This window comes from Bidens hawaiensis, unplaced genomic scaffold (genome assembly GCF_021521415.1).
Source record: "Bidens hawaiensis isolate Kalapana, Puna unplaced genomic scaffold, B.hawaiensis_p1.1 tig00013937_1, whole genome shotgun sequence".
NCBI lineage: Eukaryota > Viridiplantae > Streptophyta > Magnoliopsida > Asterales > Asteraceae > Bidens > Bidens hawaiensis.
Window position 1 is genome coordinate 22,857 of NW_027492191.1, and position 22,947 is coordinate 45,803.

A 22,947-nucleotide genomic window follows, 5' to 3' on the forward strand; every position below is an offset into this window, starting at 1 on the left:
AACCACCCAGCACCGCCAGCCACCTGCCACATATATCAACCATCGCCCCACCATCACACATGACGCCCACCGACACCGATGTCACTACCACCATCATCGGCGTCCACCGCCGCCACCACCCACCTCCATAAACCATCTCCATCAGTGCCAGCCACCCACCACCTCCAGCCGCCTGCCGCATCCATCAATCATCGCCCCACCATCACACATGTCGCCCACCGTCACCGTTGCCAACCACCACCTCCACTGTTATCGCCACCACCACCTCCACCATTACCGCCACCGCTCCCACCACCACTCACTACCATTTTAATTTCATTTTTTTTATTTTTTTTCTTACCTACCAATAATACAAAGTAATGATTCATTTCATTCCCATGTGGTAACCAAACATTTCATTGGAATGGTAATAATTCATTTTATTCCTTTGTCCATTCCATTACCACATCCATTCCATTCCGTTGTCCATTACATTACCTCATACCAAACAGACCCTTGTGTGTAGGATGACGTGAATGTATATAATGAGACGCAACCACCTAGAAATTACTTGTTTAGAAATACATAACGAATTGTGTCTAAGTATGAGCGGATAGAACCACCATATATCACAACAATAATTAACAAAATAACAGTTGATACAAGTTCGTGAATTACTTGTTCCATAGTCTTGCCCAAGTCAGTTCCTATCATGAAAAAAATCACCTTAAAATGGAAACGGTCAAACAGGTTAAAAGTGTTCTTTTAAAGTTTAATAGAATGCATAAAACCTTCTAAATCACTGTATTTCATAATATTATTATATTGTTGAAATAATATATTTTTGTCATGAAACTTGACGCGTTGAGTTTATTAGATAGATACCTGATTAAGTTTTAAGCTGAGGGAAGGATATCCAAAGCAACCTCCTTTAGAGTTGGCATCTGCTCCTGTTGATGCACACATACATATCTGCTTCCTATTCTTCTTAGCACCTTCCAGGGACCTGGGTAACTCCTTTATTGGATTTCAAGATTTAAAAAAGAGTGAACTGTATCAGAAAATAGATTAATAACATAATTAGATGATTAATTAACTTATCTAACCATTGACAATGATCTTTGTTGCAGACTAATGCACAGTAATACCATTTTACTTGTATCGTTTAGCTTACTTTAATCTTATTTTTCACAAGAATGATATTTTGTTTGCAGCAAGAAGTCTTGTATGATGGGTTAATTAATAGCGGTGTAAATGAGCCAAGCGACTCGTGATCAACTCGCTAAAAGCTCAAACAACCCAAGCTTAAACAAGCTCGAGCCCAAGCATCACTTATCAAGCACGACTGTCTTGCGACCCCAAACGAGGCTATTATTTATATAATATAGTTAATATAATATCTATTTTTATATATTAGAATATGATAAAAATAATTAAATAACTTATTTTTGTTATGTATACAATTTTTAACTTTAAACTTACATAATACTTAATTACAAAATGTATTTAAATTAATTAATTAATAGTAATCGAGCCGATCTCAAACTTGAAAAAAACTACTCACTAGCCGATCTTCAGCCATAGAAATAAAGCTCAAAACAAGCCGAACTTCGGTTCAGCTTGTTTGCACCCCTGGGTGTTGGTTAAAAAGTGAATCACTCTAATATGAAGAAATAAGCATTAAACATGGGACAATATCGACCCAAACAATTTTATTAGTGTTGGTTTGTGGCTGTAATATAATCTTTTGGGTCAAGATGGGGTCGCAAGTATTTTTCTCACGGGTCATGCCGAGTTGAAGAAAGACAATAACTGTAGAACGGGTGGAAGTGTAAACTTTCTTTACGTCCACTAGCCGTCATAAAAAAATATAGCCATTGAACCAACCGGTTTTGACCCGTAAACAATCGCCCTGACCACCCGTTTTCCTACGCATAATAAGCATTCTAACCTGAAAAGGGTCCCACCATTGCGACCTTTGAAATTATGGATGTAATATACGGTCTCCATCTTGGGGAAGAGCGTCTTTAAAAGCGCGGCTAGTTTTGGATAGAAGAACGATGGGTAATCTAGTTTTAAACTCAAGGACAATCACAATTTTACTAGTAAACTAATCTTAGAATAAAATGATTTATGAGGTTTAAAAATGAAAAAACAGCTCCTATGTAAGAAAGGATACATCCAGATCTGATACGATCAAGTTCACCGTTAAATATAATCATTTGCCTACTTGTGGCTGCAACTGCATCCCTATAAAGCTCTTCCACAACAAGCATCTCTGTTTTCCAGAATCAAAATGCATTTAAACGACCAAACAATTTAAATTTAACTTAAAAAGAAAGAGCAAGTGCCTACCATTGACATTAAAATAAGGGTACCCGACTATGAACAACTCATCTTCTTCCTTAACACGATCAACCATTTTAACCGATTCAACAAAACCAAAATCTTGAAAGAATGAGGGTTTTGTTAAATAGTCCAACTTAAACGAAGCGCCTCCGAATGCTGATTTTCTTGCGAATTGAACTTCGTTAGCCTCTGGGAAAAACTGCAAGTTTTAATGCATTGGTAAATAACTTAAAATTTAAACTCTTCGAAGTTTGAACATAATCAGAACTATAAATATAAGATACATGTTCCTACTAGATGATTTAACGAAAATTGATAATATACCATATTAAAGAATTACCTTTACCTATGCTTGTAAACAAATCGAACGAACACGAATAGGGCATGTTCGTGTTTGTTCATTTAACTTTACCCGAACAAATTATCAAACACGAACAGTTAAACAAATGGGGTTTTCTTGTCCGTGTTCGTTCGTTAAGGTAATGAGTGTGCTCATGCTCGTTTATGTTTGTTTGTAAATAGTATAAACGAACGGTTCACACACGTAAACAAAGGAACATAGGTGAAAGAACATAACCGAGCAAACACAAGTTAAAAATAAACGAATGGGGCATTCTTGTTTCTTAAAATTCTTTTATTAATAGTATAAACGAAAGGTTCATGATTCTAAACGAAGGAACATAGATGAACGAACATAACCGAGCAAAAACCAATTGAAAGTAAACATAACATTAACATATTGGGCCTAAAATTTTAACAAAACCAGACTAAATTAGAAGAGGTGTTATTTTAATTTCATAAAACTACATGAAGTTGTAATGTGCCTAAATATGTTAATTGAATATATAAACGAATGAACATAAACAAATGTAAACAAGCATACACAAATGAACATAAACAAACAAACTTAAACGAATGTTGACGAACATAAATAAAAGAATGAGATATGTGTTCATGTCCGTTCGTTTAACTAAATGAACTTTCTGCCGAATGGTTTCGGTTTACAGGGCTACCTTTATCTTTTGTAAACTAACATCTACCATGCATTTACCGAATAGCACTTACAATCTATGATAAAATATACTATAATTATTGAGAGAATTGCTTATTCACATACTATTCTGGTTCGTGTAGCCTTTTCTGGTGCTACAAGGAGGTCACAAAATTCACGAATCAATTGCATACTTCCGGTCATTTCAATCCCACCTTCACCATCACCTATTATACATACAAATATATAGGTCAACTGTCATAATAACATTGAAAGATCACATTTAGACATAAAATGAGGGGAAAAAACCTGGGACGGATCGGAGGCCCGCAGTTGGAAACTCAATCTCCTGTGGTTGAAAGGTGTGGAGTAGAAACTCTATAGGAATTATAGGCATGTAACATTGCATCATGTGTTGATATATAAGAAAAGAATAATGAATGAACTCACCATTAACTGTATTCCATCCTTCAAAGCCACCTCAGTTGCTTCTTTTGCCTGTTAATTACAAAGTTTCACAATAAGATAATCACATATCATTAGAAGGAATCTGTTCAATTCAATGTAATGATCAATTTTAATCCTAAAGACTTGTGTTTATACACGTCATAGAGTAATTATATAGACAAGTAGAGTAACTACGTAATTACATCATAGAGTAATTACATAATTACTCTACTTGTATATATAATTACTCTAGTTGATTCTCACAATTATCACGTTAATTTCATTTGTACGTTAACTTTCTATATATATATGGGATGGTTCATGCTAGAAGTCAAGTTACAGCGAGCAGTGCAAGTAAATCTGGACCATCCATTTAATTTAATCTTAAATACTTAAAAATATATAAAAAGGGTATTAAAATAACATTAAATTTATCCTCTCTCTAATTAATACAATTAAACAAACCATAATAACTTTAAGATAAAAAAAATCAATAATTTCATTCAAACAAAAAAAAAAAGAAAAAGAATACATTTATATTTATAATTTATAAATCATATTTCTTGATTTCACCATACACAACTATAATTTATTCTTGCATGTCTTTAAATTATTCCTGCACATATTCAGTTTCTTCCTACACTTCATCAAAATTTACATACATATCTTTAATTTTTTCATACACATCTTAATAATTTTCCTACACGTATTCAATTTCTTCCTACACTTCTTCAAAATTTACCTACACATCTTATATTTTTTCGTGCACATCCTAATTTTTTTCCTACACATATTCAATTTCTTCCTACACTTCTTCAAAATTTAACCACACGTCTTTAATTTTCTCATATACATCTTAATTGTTACTTACATATATTCAATTTCTTCCTACACTTCTTCAAAATTTAACTACACGTCTTTAATTTTCTCATATACATCTTAATTGTTTCCTACATATATTCAGTTTCTTCCTACACTTCTTCAAAATTTAACTACACGTCTTTAATTTTCTCATATACATCTTAATTGTTTCCTACATATATTCAATTTCTTCCTACACTTCTTCAAAATTTAACTACACGTCTTTAATTTTCTCATATACATCTTAATTGTTTCCTACATATATTCAATTTCTTCCTATACTTCTTCAAAATTTACCTACACATCTTTACTTTTCTCATACACATCTTAATTGTTCCCCTGCACATATTCAGTTATTCCAACACATCTTCAATTTCGTCCTACACATCTTCAAATTCTTCCTATGTACACACTATTTATTATCTATTTGCAAAAAAATAATTGATGATGAAGATGTCATATATTAGCCCTAAAATACCATAATTCAAAATCCTCTTTTTATTCACCTAAAGTACCCTTTTTATTTATTTAAATGACTCTCAAAATTTCATTAATTGCAATAAATACCACTACTTTTTCAAACATTGATTAATAATCTAGTGGTTGAGATCTCTCCTCACATTTCTCGCACTTCTCGCATTAAAAACATTTCTGAAATGAAGTTAATCCTATATATATATATATATATATATATATATATATATATATGAGCATCATTACAGAACTCATAAATTATTTAAAAACTTGAAGGAACCCTTGAAAACTAATGTTTTTTATAAAAAAAATTATGTTAATGTTATTTGAGTGTAGTTTTATAATTTTTTTATATCTATATTTATGATTACAATTTTGAAAATTAGTTTTTATACATATCTATGTTTTTTTACACATATGTAAATTTGTTAGTGCATTGGGAGATATGAGGGATGATTGGATGTGGCTCAATGATAGAGCACTCACTTTACAAGTGAGAGGTAGGGGGTTCAAACCTCACTATCACCAATTTATATGGGAGATATGAGGGATGACCCTGGCTTGCCAGGGTTCGAGTCCTGATCTCACCCGGTTTTACCGGCTCCTCGCTGTCGTGCCATTTGGCGGGCGTGGGGGTCGGGTTTTATCCGGTGAATCCCTCATTAGGTGGACCGCTAGGGGCTCCGTCCGTCCGGACTAGTGGCCGGCTCGGGCTACCTTTAGCCAATGGGGGCCGCGTACGGAGTACCCGGCGTTACTTAGTTGGTCGTTCAAAAAAAAATTTTGTTAGTACATAAATTTTACACATATGTAAACTTGTGATTAATATATGTAATAAATTTTTTTTATATAAAATATGATAAAACTACTCATAAATAATGTCAATATATAAAAAAAATTAAAAAATGTTCGGTTGTTAAGAGTTCTTAAGAGTTCTTAACTTTTTTAGAGTTCTTAAATGACTATATATATTTGAAAATATAAACCTTATAAAAAATGATTGGATCTAGTAAATCTTATAATTACTGAACCCAAATTTTTTTACCTATATACATAGTTATTGGGCCAAAACTAAAAAGAAAAAACTAGCAGCTGATCATATCCATAAAAGTCGGGCCATCCACACTCCTTGCTGCGAGCACCGTCCATCAGTCTGTCTCCGTCATGCCATTACGATAACGGTATTTGATTTTAGTACTGCATTTTGGCTACTTTATTGTTATAACGTTAATCCTCGTTTAAAAAACTTAGCCTATATATTTCATTACTCGTTATGGGCTACGTAGGCATGTAAACAAACCGAAAGTTAAGTGACATGTTTGTGAACCTTTTGGGGGAAGTTCGTATATTTTATAAACGAACGAACATGAACACATGTTCTGGTTGTTCATCTACGTTCGTTTATATACTGGATTATTCATATCTTAATGGTTTTATATTTGTTCGTTTGTGTTCATCGTTTATGTTTGTTTGTGTTTATACATTTATGTTTGTTTATCTTTGTACAGTTATGTTTGTGAAACAAGCGAACATAAACGAACACGAACATGTTCATTTTTTAAATGAACGAACATGCCCTTATTTGTGTTTGTTCAGTTACGGGCCTTTTTATTTCTGGTCTGTTGATGACGGCCCTTCACATTTCCATTTGTATGCTTATAATGTCCCCCAAACTATTAGAAATCTAACCTGATTAAGAAGCTCTTCGTAATCACCCGGAAACGGAACATCAAACTGAACCGAAGAAGAACCGCTAGACCTAACAGCGAATTCAGCATTTCTACAGGTCGGGTTTACGGCTACTCTTCCGAAATTCGGTTTCACCTGCAAGCTAGCGTTGTAAAGTGTGAGAAATCAAAAGATGAATGATTTGTTAACAGAATTAGCATTTGATTTAGTTACCTGTTGGTGGTGAACAGCAGGTGGTAAGCTGGATGCTATTGGGAAAGTGGATAACGGATTAACGGCATTTTCAAACCAACCAAAATGAGAGGCAGTGGGAGGAGAAGCTTTTTAAGGCCATGAGTGTGCTATAAATGGGGCGAACTGTAACACGTGACGCCCAGTCAGTAAGGAATGAGAATTTGTTTTGTGATGTAATGGTGTAGGGGCTACAAGTTGGGCCACAATATCTTTTTTAATTATTTTCTTTTTATAATTAAACTAATCAAATAAAAACTAATTTATTTAAATAATAAATTAAAATGCATTAAAATTAAAAAAAATACAAAAAAAAACATAACTAAAAAAACACATAACTAAAAAAATACAAAACTAAAAAAATTACTAATATCCATAATATTCGGGCATTTTTTCAATTCATTGTCGTTGCAATAATGCGGCCTCTTCGTGTAACCCGGCCGCTTTGAGGGATTCGTATTCTTCACTCATTTCCCGCAATTCCAACATAGCGGCAATATTTTCTTGTTGTTTGTTGGTTTCTCTCATGACATCGTTGAGTTCCTCGACACACTTTTTGTGTTTTTTTTATGATTTCTTTCATGGTAGCGGCGAGTTCCACGAGTTTCGGTTGGTTCGGGTTGTTTGTAGGATTCATTTTGCTAGATTTTTTGAAGAATTTGTGTATGAATTGTGTATGAAATAGATATGAGATGGAGAAGAATGGTGTATGTTTATATATATATTGTTTAAATTAATTATTATTATTTTTTAACATTTGACCGTTGTTAAACGGTCATTTATATATAATATTATTATTTTCTTCTCCAACCGGCGACAAATACAACCCGCCCCCGCCCCTTTTCGCCCAATTATCGCCCGGGGGGCGGTGTTCTAGCCCCTTCGCGCCCGTTTGTCGCCCACGCCCACTACATTCAGCCTAATGCCAGTTTGACTATAGGCTCGTTTAATTTACACTCGTTTCAATTTCTATTTTAAAATATTAAGTTTGGTTCGTGACTAAGCTCAAATTTGACTCGAACTTGACTTGTTTACTTTTCTTTTTTCTTTTAAGAACCCAGTCATATAACTCTTATATAATTTCACAAAAGATCAAGTTAATTACTCTTGAATTTTGTTTTTTTTGTAAGAAGTCAGTCATTTACTATTTACTAGTATGAAACCAGCGCGATGTTGTGACGACAACAATTTGCAATGCGATACTTGTTTATGTTAATTTATCAATTCTCTCGTGATATAGTGTACAATACTTAAACGTATGTTAGTTTTCTCAAGTGTAATATTTTACAAAAGTTTATTACGTAATTGTTTAATTGGTTCGGTTAATACATGTATATAGGGCTGTAAACGAGCCAAGCCAAGCTAGGCGACACTCGAGCTCGGCTCGAATACATGTTAAGCTAGCTCGACTCGAGCTCAAAACTTTAAGCGAGCTGAACAAGGGAGCTTGATATTGGCTCATTCATAAATCGAGCCAACTTGGCTGAACTCGAAATGACTCGAACTCTTTTCTTTTGAGTTGTTTTTAGCTTTTTTATTAGTTTTAACTTAGCCATAAGATCTTACTTTGAATTAATTGTTATGACCATTACTTATGGAGACCATTCAAGGATGCAAAGGTTTAGAGGTAGAAAAGTAGATTTGTTAGCCAACTGATGGGGGATGCAAAGGGAACGTGAAAAATAATATGGGAGAAACATGTTTCAAACTCGGGAAGGGAAACAGTATTACGTGAACCAGTGTTGAGAAGTAGCAATCCAAATGCGCTGAAACAGTTTGATATTAATATGTTGGATATATAAACTAAATACTCTACATGAGCAAATTAATCGAGTTATCGAGCCGAGCCATCCCTTGCTCAAGCTCGAAAAAGCTCGATTACAGAACGAGTCGGCTCGGCTCGAATCGATTTCTAATCGAGCTTTTTAGAGCGAGCTTTGTTTCAAGCTTCGGGCGAGCCGTGGGGTTTATAGACACCCATATACCACCAAAAGAATTACAACTCATATCCAAAATAATATTAGTTAGAGTTGATTTTATTCTTTTGATTTTGTATGCGTTTAAACATTTTATAGGTTTATAGTTTCATATTTAAGTTGTACTTTAATGTTTTATTAACTTGTAAATTATAATCTACACATCGGTTTTGAAATTTTTTTTGTATCAAAACGTCGACAAAAATAAACATGTCGTGATGGTAGGTTCGGTTTTTAAAAAGACACATTATATTTAAAGATACAGACAAAAACAAACAAATAAATCAATTTGACAATTTTCTGGATAAAGATGAGGGGTTAAATGTGTAACTATTCTTAAATATTACAAAAGTTATCTAAAGTTTAAGGGTAATTATTATAAATATAGAATGCGAATTAATATGTATTTATATAGTTGTATATTTAAGTTGTACTTTGATGCTTTATTGACTTGTACATTATAATCCACATATCCGTTTTGAAAGCTTTTTATATCAAAACGTCGACAAAAATAAACACGTCGTGATGGTAGGTTAGATTTTTAAAAAAGACACATTATATTTAAAGGTATAGACAAAAACAAATAAATTAATTTGACAGTTATTTGGATAAAGATGAGAGGTTAAATGTGTAACTATTCTTAAATATTACAAAAGTTATATAAAGTTTAAGGGTAATTATTCTAACTATAGAAGGGCATTTATTGTAAGTATAGAATGAAATGAAACATTACGGTTAGCGAGTGTTATGTAAATACCAAAATGCCCTCAAAATTTTAAAATGATAAGCATTCAAAGTTGTATATGTTGCATAATAGTTTGGACCTCTTAAAAATTAAGAAGTCCTTGAGATTCTCTTTAAATATAGTATAGATATAGATTAGTTACTTTATATCAAGCCGAGGGTCTCACCGGAAGCAGCCTCTCTAATCCTACGGGTAGAGGTAAGGTTGTCTACATCTTACCCTCCTCAGACCCTATTGTAGCTTTGCTATTAGTGGGATTTACTAAGTAAGATGACGATGATATCTTTTTTATTATAAAATACAACATAATACATATTATTTAGTTATTATTTATAACATTTTATATATATATATACACACACACTAATAGAAACCCGGGTGATGCGACGGTTGACTCATATATGTAGAGTTTTATAATGTTCATTATGCTTACTTCTACATTTTTTTTATTTTTGAAAAAATACACATGAACCCATAACCGGGTAAAATGGATCAAACTCATATTAGGGGGGAGGGGTGGTGGATGTGGTGTCATCACTCATCACACACCCCATCCAATTATATTGTGCCACATCACCAACCCAAATTCCATCACATGTGATGGTTTTTTATTAGGCTGAGGGGTGTGTGGGGCGCGAGTGGGGGCGCCAGCCAATAATATTGTGACGTGTGGCAGAGAGAGAAACTTGATAAGATGGGTGTTGGTAGTGGTGCTCGCGCCCCGGGACATGGTGTGGAGGGGCGCGAGAGGGGGCGCGAGCGGTTTTTTTTTTTATTTTTTTATAAATGTATTAAAAAAACGTATTATTAAAAAAACTCATAAATTATTTAAAAAAACACACATTAATTAAAAAAACACATTAATATCTAAAAAAAAAATTAAAGTACTAAAAAAAAACATTATTCTTATTCTTCGGCTTGGTCTTCTTCGATCAACCTCTTCCGGATACGTTCCTTTTGTTTTTCCATCAGCATTTGGTCGACCGGATTTAGGTTACTGAAGTCTCTTGTAAGGAAGTCCAAATCTCTCATTCTTTTTTTTCCTTTTTGTCATTAGAGACCACCTCCATGGTTTTGTTGAATTTATTGAGGGATTCAACAAGATCGTTGATGTTTACGGCTTCCCCCTCAGCCGGTTTTTTGCCCCTGGCGTCCCTTCCCAATGGCCGCCTCCTCGGCGGTGAAGACGTTTCCTCCCCCGCAACGTTTAGGTCGAATCCAACCCGGCAATCCGACCCGGCGGAAGTGCTGTACGCTCCAGACGAACTAGTTTTAGTCCGTTTCGGCCCTACTTCCGCATCAACGTCCGGCGCCACCAGCTCAACCCACTTAGAACACCTTCTCAACCTCTCCCACACCTTTACATCGTCCCACGTCTTCACCGTCCCATACCTCCGCAGGCACTCCTGCCTCCACTCTTCGACAGTGAAATTATAAACCGCCAAATCGTCACTGCCACTTGGTCTCATACGACCGGCGTTCCTGTTGAACAGATTAGTAAACAAGCCGACAAATTTTCTGATTTCGGTCCACCGACCCGAAATCATATCGGCGTTCCGCTCTGTACTCCCACCGAGCGAATAGAACGTCTCCCTAACCTTTGTCCAAAAGACCTTGCTCTTTTGGTAGTCCGCTGCAAAATGCATAAATAAATTTGTTAGTCATTTAACTTTTTTATTTAACTTTTTTATTAAAAATCATTTTAAAAACGTTAAAACAATTACCGCAACGCCGATCCTCAGAAATGACTATCCAAGCCCGACACAGGGCTTCCTTCTCATCCGATGACCACGGAGTGGTTTTCCGTTTCGTCCTTCCAGTCGAAGCCGAACCCGACCCGTCCGTTGCAACTTGTTTTTTCCGGTGGACGCGTCTTCTTTGTCCCGCAGCTTCACCTTCTGGTTCTTGTGTCTCCGGAACTACAAAGTTAGGAGACGGTTGTATGTTGGATGGTTGAAAGCCGGATGGTTGTTGCGACCCCGAATAAAACATCGCTTGGTCCGGTGCCGACCATAAATCGTCGTAACTGTAATCTGAATCTAGGTTTGGGTACCAATTTCCAGCCATGTTTTTAAAAAAAGGTTTGGAAGATGGGGTGATTTTGGGTTTTGGGTGTGGTATTTGATATTGGTATGTGATATTGGTATGTGATATTGGTGTTGGTTTGGGTTTGATATAGGTTGAATAGAGAGAAAAAATCGGGTTTGATATTGGTATGTTATTATATAGAGTAAAAAAAAATTTTTTTTTTAATAAAAAACGAGCCCAACGGCTCTATTCACGCATTCCCAGACCTCCTTCACGCTCCCCCAGCCGCTAGCCCACCCGCACCTGCCTTTTTTTCTTCGCTCGCGCCCCTTTCGCGCCCCTCTCGCGCCTCGGTGGTGTGGTGCTCGCGCCCCGGGGCGCGAGCGGCTGGCCTCTTGCACCCTTTCTCGCGCTCCGCACCCCTCAGCCTTAGGGGTGGTGGTGTGATGTGATGGTGTGTGATGGAATTATTTTTTTTGTAACTTTAAAAATTAAAACAATATTTAATAGAACTTAAAAATAAAAACAATAGTTTAATAAAACATAATTCAACTTAAAATTTAGAAATAAAAAATAAAAGTTACAACTAAGGTTTATAAAAAATAAAAATTAAAACAATGTTTTTGAGTTGGATTTGGATTTGGTTTATCTTTTTGTTTTGGTTTTATATTGGTTTTTTCTTTTTTTTATTTACCCCCCCCCCCTCCCACACTCCTCCAACGGCTACATTTCTTGGAAAACACCCCCCAACGCGTGAAAACCATCACGCAAACAACCCTTTTTAGCGTGACAAGGGGGCGGCGGCGGTGTGCTTAGGGCCACCACGCATGATGGGAAGGCCACCACGCGGTGCCTCGTTCGCCCTTAGGTATGAGGCAAATGTTTAAAATCTTTAACATTACAACATTTAATGTTTTTAAAAGCTGAATGACACCATTCATCATTGGAACCCTTTTATCAAAAAGTCTGTAAGAGCTCAGTAATCAGGTTATCAATAGTTCTCTGGGGTCACCCTAGCTTAGATCTGGATCGAACGAGATGAAAAACGGTGAAAAACGGTGTAAAATGGGGTAAAATACGCTTTAGCGGCACGGCGGCGCCGGAAAGGCGGCGTATGAGGAATAAGATGTCAGAGAATGTTTCTGACATTCTCTGACCTAACCCTAATTCATTAGCGGGGGGCTAGCGAATGGGCCTTAATTCGTTAGCCGGAGTTTAACGAACTAGCCTTAATTCGTGAGTTAATTCGCTAAAGAAAGAATGACGAACTAGCCCCATTCGTTAAGGTCCAATTCGTTATAATGACCAGTTCGTTATAAGGTCTAATTCGTCATGAGGACTGGTTCGTTATAAGGGTTCAATTTGCTATGAAGTTCAATTCGTTAACCTGACCAAACGAATAAGTCTAAATTCGTTACAAGGACCAGTTCGTTATAAGGTCCGATTCGTCATGAAGACAGATTCGTTATAATAGTCAGTTCGTTATGAAGTAACGAATAGGTTCATTCGTTATGAACCCCATTCGTTAAGAGACTGGGACGAATTAGAAGTTTAAAAGAATGACAGAACAGTCTCAGTATTTAGAGAAGAATGATTTAATTACATAGAAGCCCCTGGACTTTATTAATATATGAAAGATACCTTTAAAAGGTTAACGAGTAACGATTAACTAACCGGTTAATGAATCAATGAAGTAAAACCAGTTTAGACGCCTAAGATTAATTAAGTAAACAATAAGAAGGGTTAGAGCAGTATTTAATATTGTGTTTATTAAACAGTTAGTCGTGCACAGCTCAAGAAAGGAATAACCATAAATGGTGAACGTAACCGAATTCAGGTGACTTTCTAACCCCACTTCCTTGTTATGTTTTCAGGGATGTGTGCATACTCGATGACATAGTTAATACACTTACCTTAAGTGGTAAGTGTATGCCTTGTATGATTTATGTATGATCAATGTTTGACGGTGCGTGAACGATCTTCGGATATTGCATGTACCGCCAAGTGGTAGTTTAAAGATATGATTGTTATATATGATGAATGGATTATGTATGTATGTTATATTGATAGTACGTGAACGATCTTCGGATATTGCACGTATTGTTAAGGAATGTATGTAAATAAAGGTATGGTATGGTTGTACGGAACAAAGGGACCAGACCATAATAATATCTATGAGGATAGGAACCAGACCCTTATAATATCTGTGAGGATAGGGTCCAGATCCTTATAATATCTGTGAGGGTAGGTACCAGACCCTAATAATATTTGTGATGTTGGGGACCATACCCTTGTAATATATGTGAGGTTATAGGGCGGAAGGCTCTTAAAGTATTATAGACAGTGATGTATGTGAACTGATTGTATGCACGCAGGTGAGTAGGATGAGACAGCTGGCTTGAGAGAGGGCACATGGCAGAAGGATAAGAGTCTGGCATCTGAAGACTTATGATGTTTTATAATTAATGTTTTGATTTTGAAAGACAAGATGAATGTTTTTAGACATTTTTTGAATTACTATGTACTGTTTAATGAATGTTTTATTATTCCGCATATGTTTTTATTAACTTTGATATTCAGAACTATGTTAATGAGTAAATCCAACGTCCAATGTAGGGCACCGGTAACGGGGCCTTACATCATCATTGTGTAGCATAGATTTCGAGGTACGTCGGATTTTGGCACAAAAATCGAGGAGATCGGTGGCACGGTTTACGAGGTAGAGAGATGTTTTTAAAGATAGAAATGAGCTGTGAAGTTGGGATGATGGAATGTGGGGCTGAAGACCTCAATTTATAGGCTGGTCCGGCAGGCCATCGTGATACGCGATGGTCTGTGGACAACCCCGTCGCGTATCACGACGGAGGGTGGTGACGCGCATGGTAGACTTGCCACCTGGCAACACGTGGCAGACACTGTGGGTGGTGACATGTGGCGGACGTTGTGCCACGTTTCCGGCTTGTCAGACCACGCCATCACTATACGTGATGACGTTGGAGTTTGAGTTATCGCGTATCGCCCAAGGCCCATTTCTTGGGTGTTGAAAACATGCCCTTCGCGATACGCGATAGGCTTGTCCTCTTATCCGTCGCGTATCGCTATGGGACAGGAAAACAGATTTTTATGTTTTAAGTCCTTGTACTTTTGGAACTTGGTATTATTAATCCGATATTTTCGTGATGTTACAACCTTGTTTAGAATGAACTATTTTGTAAGAGGCTTTGTTCTGGAGTAATTGTTCAGTAAGGGGCTTCGCTCTGAAGGTATTATTTAGTATGGGGCTTTGTTTTGAAAAGACCGTTCAGTAAGGAACCTTGTTTGGAAGGAACTATTTGGTAAGAAGCTTTGTTCTGGAGTATTTGTTCAATAAGGGGCTTCATACTGAAGGGATTATTCAGTATGGGGCTTTGTTCTAAAGAGATGTTTAGTAAGGAACCTTGTTTGGAAGGAACTATTTTATAAGGGGGTTTCATTGTGAAGGTCCTCGTTCTGGAGGGGTTGTTTCGGGGCTTGTTTAGTTTTGGAATTTGTTGTGAATGAGTTGTTTTGTAAGGGATTCATGCTGAATAATCTTCGTATTAAAGTAACAGCCCAGTACACCCCTAGGAGGGGCTCACTTTCCATACTTTTAAAATGTATAAAGTACAAGTAATGTTTAAATAATGCATAAAGTGAGTAAATGTTGACCCAAAGTACGAAAAGATGGTTCATGTGTGTATGCAATATCACATCAACATTAACTTTTAAAAAGAAATTTCCAATCAACTTTTAAAAGTGCACCTCCTGTCACTTTTTACAAGTGGCATTCCTATCAACCCACTATTTTTTATATATACAGTAGATGGAATACCGTGCACCTATTTATAAAAATTTGAGTTTATTTTATGTTTTCTTTTTTACAACAAAAGATTGTGATACCCGATACTCTATATTTTAAGTATTATTAAGAATATAAAAAGAGAAACTAAAAGAAAAGTTGGTTTTTTACTACTAGGTTCAAACCCTCGGACCCTATATTCACCTAGATATTGTCCTTCCTCATTCTTTGATATAAGAACATAAAATATAATTCTTTGATATAAGAACATAAAATATAATTAAATAGATAAATGATTAAAGATACCTTTTATGTGTTTAGCCATCTAGGGCGGTTGACCTTGTTGACCCCCCTTTCTAACCCGAAAACTTAACTGCAAAAAACCAACTATGACTCACCAAGATATTCCTACGAGCATTCACGAAACATTCATCCCATCTTTAGAGTTCACATGTAAGCCTCACATCATTCAAATTTTCCTCATTAAACCGATTCACGGGACTCCGACAAGGCAACAGATCCAGCAACCCTTGTTTCATCAAAATATGTCTATTAATTACAACTAGGTTGGACTAGATCAGATGTTATCAGCTCCCGCAACCGGCGACATTGACATCAGATTCAAAAGTCCGGTGGCGAAGGCATAGTTGAAACCAACAAAAGAAGATGGGTATGTGTCTTGTTGGTTGAAGGAGATTATCATATATGACTTTCAAGACACGCAGGAGAATATTTCAAGATTCCCGACTTCACGGAATATTCTGAAAACTCAAAAAAGATTCCGGCAATGGAAAAAGACATCAATGGAAAAACGACGAAGACAACTTGAACTAGGTTGGTGCTTGTTTACCAAAACAGTGGACGGACAACACCGAGGACCTTTTTCCGGCGAGACAACAACAGCAACGGTGTATTTGGTGGTGGTCGTCACCTGAGCCGGAAGGAAACTGTAGTGGCATTCCCTTCAGGCTTTGATCATCCATTCTTTCTTTCAAGGTTTTAGTGAGACTTTCAATAAAGCAAGTCCCACGGATGGCGCCAATGTTGAAAACCTGGATGAATTCTCGAATTCTTGATTACTTGGAGAATGATTGATCAAGTTTATTGAGTGAATATATGAATGAATGTATAAACGTATTATTAATTTCAATCTTATTATCAATCTCAATCTGCCCATTACAAATATCGATCCTTCTCTCTAGAAGAGAGGGGGAGGATTACATGGAGTATAATACTGAGGTTTTGGGGTGCAATCTATTGTCCCCTGGTCCCAAGTCTTTTCGGTTGAACCCTAATTTTCCTACTTTTATCTGGGGTGCCTTTCACTGAGCCTGGGAGACCATTCTTCTTGGGCAGTTCACCTGGACCAGGAAACAGTGCCTTCCTATAGGTGTGATGCGACCCTTCACTGATTTTCTCTTCATCCCACTCCATCTCGATTGGTCCTGGCCTTATCTCTAGTTGGGCTGTTCTTATGGGCATGTATCCCGTGTAACCTCTTCAGTAAGTTAAGTTAGCTAAAACTTATGTGATTTATTATTATTTACATTATACATCTATGAGAACTATGATAGGTATATGTTTTGAATTTGAATTGCGAGGTACGTTTGTTCATAGCTGAGATAGCACTCAAAAACTTAATGCAAAGTTGAAGAACATTATTTCTTATTTTTTCAGAAAATAGTGCTTGTTACTTATTCATTATTCTATTCGCATATTAATCTAGCTTTTAATTATAGAGAAAATGCATATAATACATATTGATAATCAGTTTGAAAATAGTTGGGCATAAAATAGAAAATGTTGATTAGCAAAACATTGATTCTTAAAAGTTATAAAATATTTGGATGCTTTTTTAATTGAATTTTTTTTTACTTTAGGATTCAACAACGTGTCAACTATTTTGGGAGTAGATGTTAAACTTTAAGCGGGTGAATCAAGAACACGAATACGAGGTTTGTAGAACTCTCTACGACTCTTTTATTAAGAAAACGACAAACGTGAAAAACTTAATAATTATATTTAACACATTGAACCTAGGGTATATATAAACTCACGGTTCCAATCCTAACCTATTTCAAATACATAATTTGAAACCAAATACAGTTAGGATTAAATAAAATAAGACTAACTTATTTTATAATAATAAACTAATTATTATTATATTATATATTCTCTGATATTCTAGGAGTCTTCAATATGGTTTGGTGTTAGACACATTTAACAGTAGATTCATCCATCAAGCTAAAGGTATGTACGAAAGATTGTTTGAGATTACAAGTATGTTAACTAGGACGATTTTACACTATTAGTCATGTTGCTTGATCTATCTTGTACTGCAAGTGGCTTCATTTTGGGAGGACTAGAATCTGCATATAATGCAATGTATGGCAGATTGACAATTAACATCTGAAAAATATATAAAAACGACATCAATATGTAACAAACTAACAGCCAGCTATTTAAGAAGTACACTATCTGATTATAGGCCTAAGCAATTTTATGTAGGAAGTTTGGAAAAAAGAAAATTAAAGATGTCTAAAATTTTCTTAACTTATTATAACATGATAATTTATTTGTTGTTTTTTTGGGAAATTGCATATGCAACAAAATCGGGTATTGCTCAAAAAACGTTACACAATGCAGCCCTCATAGGAAACAAGGTTATGACTGAGCAGGAGGCCCGGCAAATTCTTGGTGTCACAGAGCATTCATATTTTAAGAAATTGCACATGTTAGTGTGTACTTATGAATGGGTCTAAGTCACATTTGTTTTCATTTCTAGAGGGTAAACTAAAGTAAAAGTTTAGTTAAAAAATAAATGGCTCGAAACGGGTTGGAAATGGGCCAAAATGTATGTTTGCATGAAGGCCTTTTGATCTATCTTTAGTATCTTAGTACCAGAAAATGTAACATATAAAATTTGGCTTATACAGTCGGTTCAAAACAAGCCTTTCTAAAAGAACATCAACTTGGTTAAACTTTGAACAAGTTCGGGTAAATGTCGGTTCTATCAAAATGAGTTTGGGTTTAACATGTCAAAAAAGAAAAGTGAATTGGCATGCTAATATTTCTTTTGTGTCTTGTTTTAGCGAGCTGGATCCTATGTTCATCTCAGAAGTTACATTGAAGACACCATTCATAATAATGGAAACTGTGGAGCATGTTGAGGATTACATAAATTACGTGCCACGTGAGTTAAGAACTTATAATATACCTGTTTTTTATACTTACTTTTCATTGAAAATTTGAAACTAAGCTATTATATGCTCATCTTTTTATCTGAAGTGGTTGAAAGTATACACGTGACGGACAACAATATTAATGATCAAGTTGTTATTCTACCTAAAATTGAAGTTGAAGTAGTTACCCGTTCTCCGGACAACGTGACAGTGGAAGTGGCGTTTATGGAGTTTGTTTATGCTCTTGAACACTTGTATAAGTTATTTTATGTTCTTTCGTTTACACTTGTTAATATATTCATATATAATATGCAGAAAATAATTAAATGATACTAAAAAGTTATTAATTATTGGGTTACTTGTAATGTTTTCTTTTATTGATTTAGGTTTTCCAGTATGACCTTTTATAGTAGTAAATAACTAAAAAAAAGATACAAAGAGCCATTTTTTACTTGGGTATACGTGAGTTGGTTTAATTTGGTTTTTATTTTAAAACGAACTACAACTAAACATGTTGGATATTTAAAAACCAAAGCTAATCAATTTTCGTTACTTTGATTATCGCTTCTAAGTTGTTTTGGAATAATATATCCATCGCGAAGCATGGGCTTACCCGCGAGAATATGATTTTGGTATTTGAAATCTTGAGCCTTTATCATATGTTATGGAGTTAAATGCTAATGTGGTGGCATTGAATATGAAAGACATGAATTCACAAAGTGAAGCAAAAGCAAAAATATGCTCCTTTGTCATGACTAACCGGTCATTATACCTTTTTTTAAAATCTTGTTTATGCTTCACTCATTATACTTTTTTTATACATATGGGTCATTAAAAGGGATTGTTTTTCCTTGCTTGACTAAAATTAGACCAAAACTTTCCCATATAATGACCCAAATAGTACAAATGTCCTTCACAAATCACTAAGACCTAAAAAAGGGTAAAAGAATATCTTGAGACGACTCAATATATATATATATATATATATATATATACTAGTTTTAGAGCCCGTGTAAAACACGGAATGATCTAAATGATTAAGTTACAAATAAAACAATACATAATGTATATAGATAAATGTATTACATCTATACTTGTATCATTATACATAAATTGATTTTATTTATTTCAAAAAATGATTTTTTCAAAAAATAATGAACTTAGTAAAAGAAATAATCATACCCAAGAACACTCTATCTATTGAAAATTTATTCTCGATATCATATATGTATAATTAAAAGAGATTTGATTATAACCAATTTTGAGTACTTCTCATAAAATAATAGTTTTGAGCTACACCATGTAAAACATCTTTGCAACTTTGTATCGTTCCTTTAGGAACCTTTTTCTAGTAAAAGCCCCAATTATTGAGGTCACCGGAAGCCTAGAACCATCATCAGAATCGGTTGGTAGTGCTCAAGTGATGGTGGTGATTGGTTGGTGGTGAGTCAACTGGAAGTTGTGGCGGTGTATTCTGGAAAAAAATGTGAAGTTTAATCTTGAAAGTAACAATAATCACGTTTTTTTATATTAAAATTTTTAACAAACCTAATTTCTTTGAATCAGGCTCAAGATGATTGAATCCTTCCTCTTAACACATAGTGCGATTACATAGGTTTGGTTTACTTTCTTGTTATACATATTGTAAGTTGTAGTGCTATGAAGCAACCAAATAGCCTACACAAACAGACTCTAAACTGTTTTATATGCACTAAAATTGGCAACCAAATATCATAAGAATCTCACCTCCCAATTATTATTGCTAAGCAAATAAGCTTCATAGTTCCCCCTAACAACCCATTGCAAGTAACTACTCCATCTCAGGTATTATCAAAATCATATTAAGTTAATTAGAAGTATGTCATTCATCTAATCAGAGATTAATTTCAGTAACTATCATCATGGTATTTTTTTTTAGCAGCTCATGGAACACAAATCGGACCAATAACAATATATATATTATGATGATGCAAACAACTCCTTACTGGACATGATCTTGGCACCCAATCAAATATTTATCAATTTTTTCCCCATCTTTATCCGATATTAACAATTTTAGTTATCAGACTTCAACAAAACACTATGCACATCAGTCCCATCCAGTTTCTAAAAGAATATATATATATATATAAGCACCTTAACATTGATTTCTTGTTAAAAACATATATTTATTTAATATTAACTATATGCCGAGTCATGTGAGTCAGGAGTATCGGGTCAACTTTGCTCGCTTGAAAGAAGAATGACTATATTTTCCCTGTCAACAACCAAAAAAATAGTTAGTCAGAGTCAATAACTATATATTAGTATTTAGTGGCCTTGATAGCACATATGATCTTCAAGTAAAGCATCGAATTAGAAATTACAACTAAAAGGGGATATCATATGCAAACCAAAACCATCATAAATACCATCATACGTAATCTTAATACACATAACCCTCTCAAGCATTTTATCAAACAATTTGAATACATTTTATATGAAATGCAAAAAACATATTCAGGAAATCAAAAGAAAGATTGGACAACTAATTTCATCTAAGAAGAGTATAGATGGATCCTTAATCTCAATTTCCTCATGCATGTCATCAAACAATTTGCAGAAACGTTCAGAGGACAAATGTCATGTAAACATAGTTAAATTGGAGTGCTAAACTGATTTTGATGTACGATGAACGCAAACAAACAATGCGATTTCGATTTCAATGTTCATATATTACAATTCAGAACGCACTCAAACATTCGATATAAAACTATGTATGAACACCAAATCACAGCTAAATCAAAATCTAGACTATCATTTAGAATGCAAACTTAATCCAATCACCTAACTCTAAGCAAATAACATGCATAGTTGAGCAATTCATAATGCGATCAAACATTACAAATTACACTCTATTTGAACATCTAATAACCTAACCAAAGAACAACATATCAAAAACACGAATTAGGAAAATAAACAATAACCTACCAGATGGATATCATAAAAGGAGACGGATTGGATCAAAGTTACCAGATTGAAAACTTGATGCCAAACCCTACGGCGGAGAGACAATGTTCGAACGTCTAGGTTAGAGAGAGAATAATATCATATTATTATTATTATTATTATTATTATTATCCATTTTATGTGGGTAACCAAACCGTTTAACATAACCTGACCCTGTTGAAATGAGCGGGATTTTGCCTCTCATAATCATTCTCTATCTGCCATGTGTCCCCAAACATTTTATATTATTAAAAGATATATATATATATATATATATATATATATATATATATATATATATATAGAAAATGGTTCAAATAAAAAAAAATTTGTAAGAAGTTTGAAAAAACTTTAAAATAAAGTACACTAACTAAATATGACATTATTCTATGTAAATAGGAAACTATATAACTTTTAAAAACTATCAATCTCAACCACTAGATCCTAGATCCAATGGTCTACATTTATTCTTATGTTTCTCACAAAACTATTATTTTTTACGTTAATCCTACCCTATATATATATATATATATAGAAAAATGTTCAAATAAGAATAAGGAGTTTCCTAGGAATGTTAAGAACCAACAAATTTTTGACATTTGGCATTACAAATTATGATGGGGGAGACACATTAGACATTAATGAGGATGTTGCGTTTCTCAAGGCCCTACTTATAGAGGACAGTGTAGATGAGGATGTGGTGTTAGAGGAAGAACACCATTACCGGCCCGTGGACTGTGTTTTGAATGCTGATCAGGAATTAAAACCACGGGATAAGGTTGAGGATGATAGGTTACCTGAAAACCGAAGTTGCGTATACTTTAGAAGATGGTCTACAGAAATGAAAAAACCTTTGCATGTCAAACACAACCAGTCTTCTCGATACTTACAACGCATTTGGCTCTTGCCAGGTAAGTTTAAATATAGGTGGTCTGACCCGTTACTGACTTTTAATTCTAATTTAATATTTTACGGTTTCATCATTGACATATTAATGTTTGATAAATTCCGGGTGGAACTAAACGGGTTAGATAGGGTCCAGATAAAGGAGAAACCTCCTGATTAAGTTCAAGTGTGGGGAGGTTTCGCGGAGTATTGTATATTTAATCGAGTCGCTAACGTAGTATTTTGTAGTTCGTCGTTGTTTTTGCGTTTTTGAGTTTTGTTAGGTAAAAGAGAGACTGTATGAG

At 34.8% G+C, this 22,947-nt stretch overlaps 1 protein-coding gene across 1 annotated transcript; it reads right to left on the reverse strand.

Annotated features, from left to right (window-relative positions):
- Window positions 1-657: 657 nt before the first annotated feature.
- On the reverse strand, window positions 658-17,021 carry LOC143545346 (protein LPA3-like). Its single transcript, XM_077037254.1, has 11 exons — window positions 16,949-17,021; window positions 6,985-7,110; window positions 6,791-6,933; window positions 3,770-3,817; window positions 3,629-3,668; window positions 3,446-3,546; window positions 2,335-2,527; window positions 2,159-2,257; window positions 1,931-2,048; window positions 865-996; window positions 658-686 (listed from the first exon to the last, which is right to left on the reverse strand). Exons 1-10 carry the CDS (start codon window positions 17,019-17,021, stop codon window positions 876-878), a joined length of 1,062 nt encoding a protein of 353 aa, XP_076893369.1. The 3' UTR covers window positions 658-686; window positions 865-875.
- Window positions 17,022-22,947: the final 5,926 nt, after the last annotated feature.

What these genes read in the sequence shown, in the direction of transcription:
- LOC143545346 (XM_077037254.1), bottom strand. Translation starts at nt 17,021, where the DNA reads ATGGAGTGGGATGAAGAGAAAATCAGTGAAGGGTCGCATCACACCTAT. An exon ending in ACGAAGAGCTTCTTAATCAG is followed by an intron (nt 3,818 to 6,790) that starts GTTAGATTTCTA and finishes TGTAATTAACAG; the next exon opens with GCAAAAGAAGCAACTGAGGT. An exon ending in GGGCCTCCGATCCGTCCCAG is followed by an intron (nt 3,547 to 3,628) that starts GTTTTTTCCCCT and finishes TATGTATAATAG; the next exon opens with GTGATGGTGAAGGTGGGATT.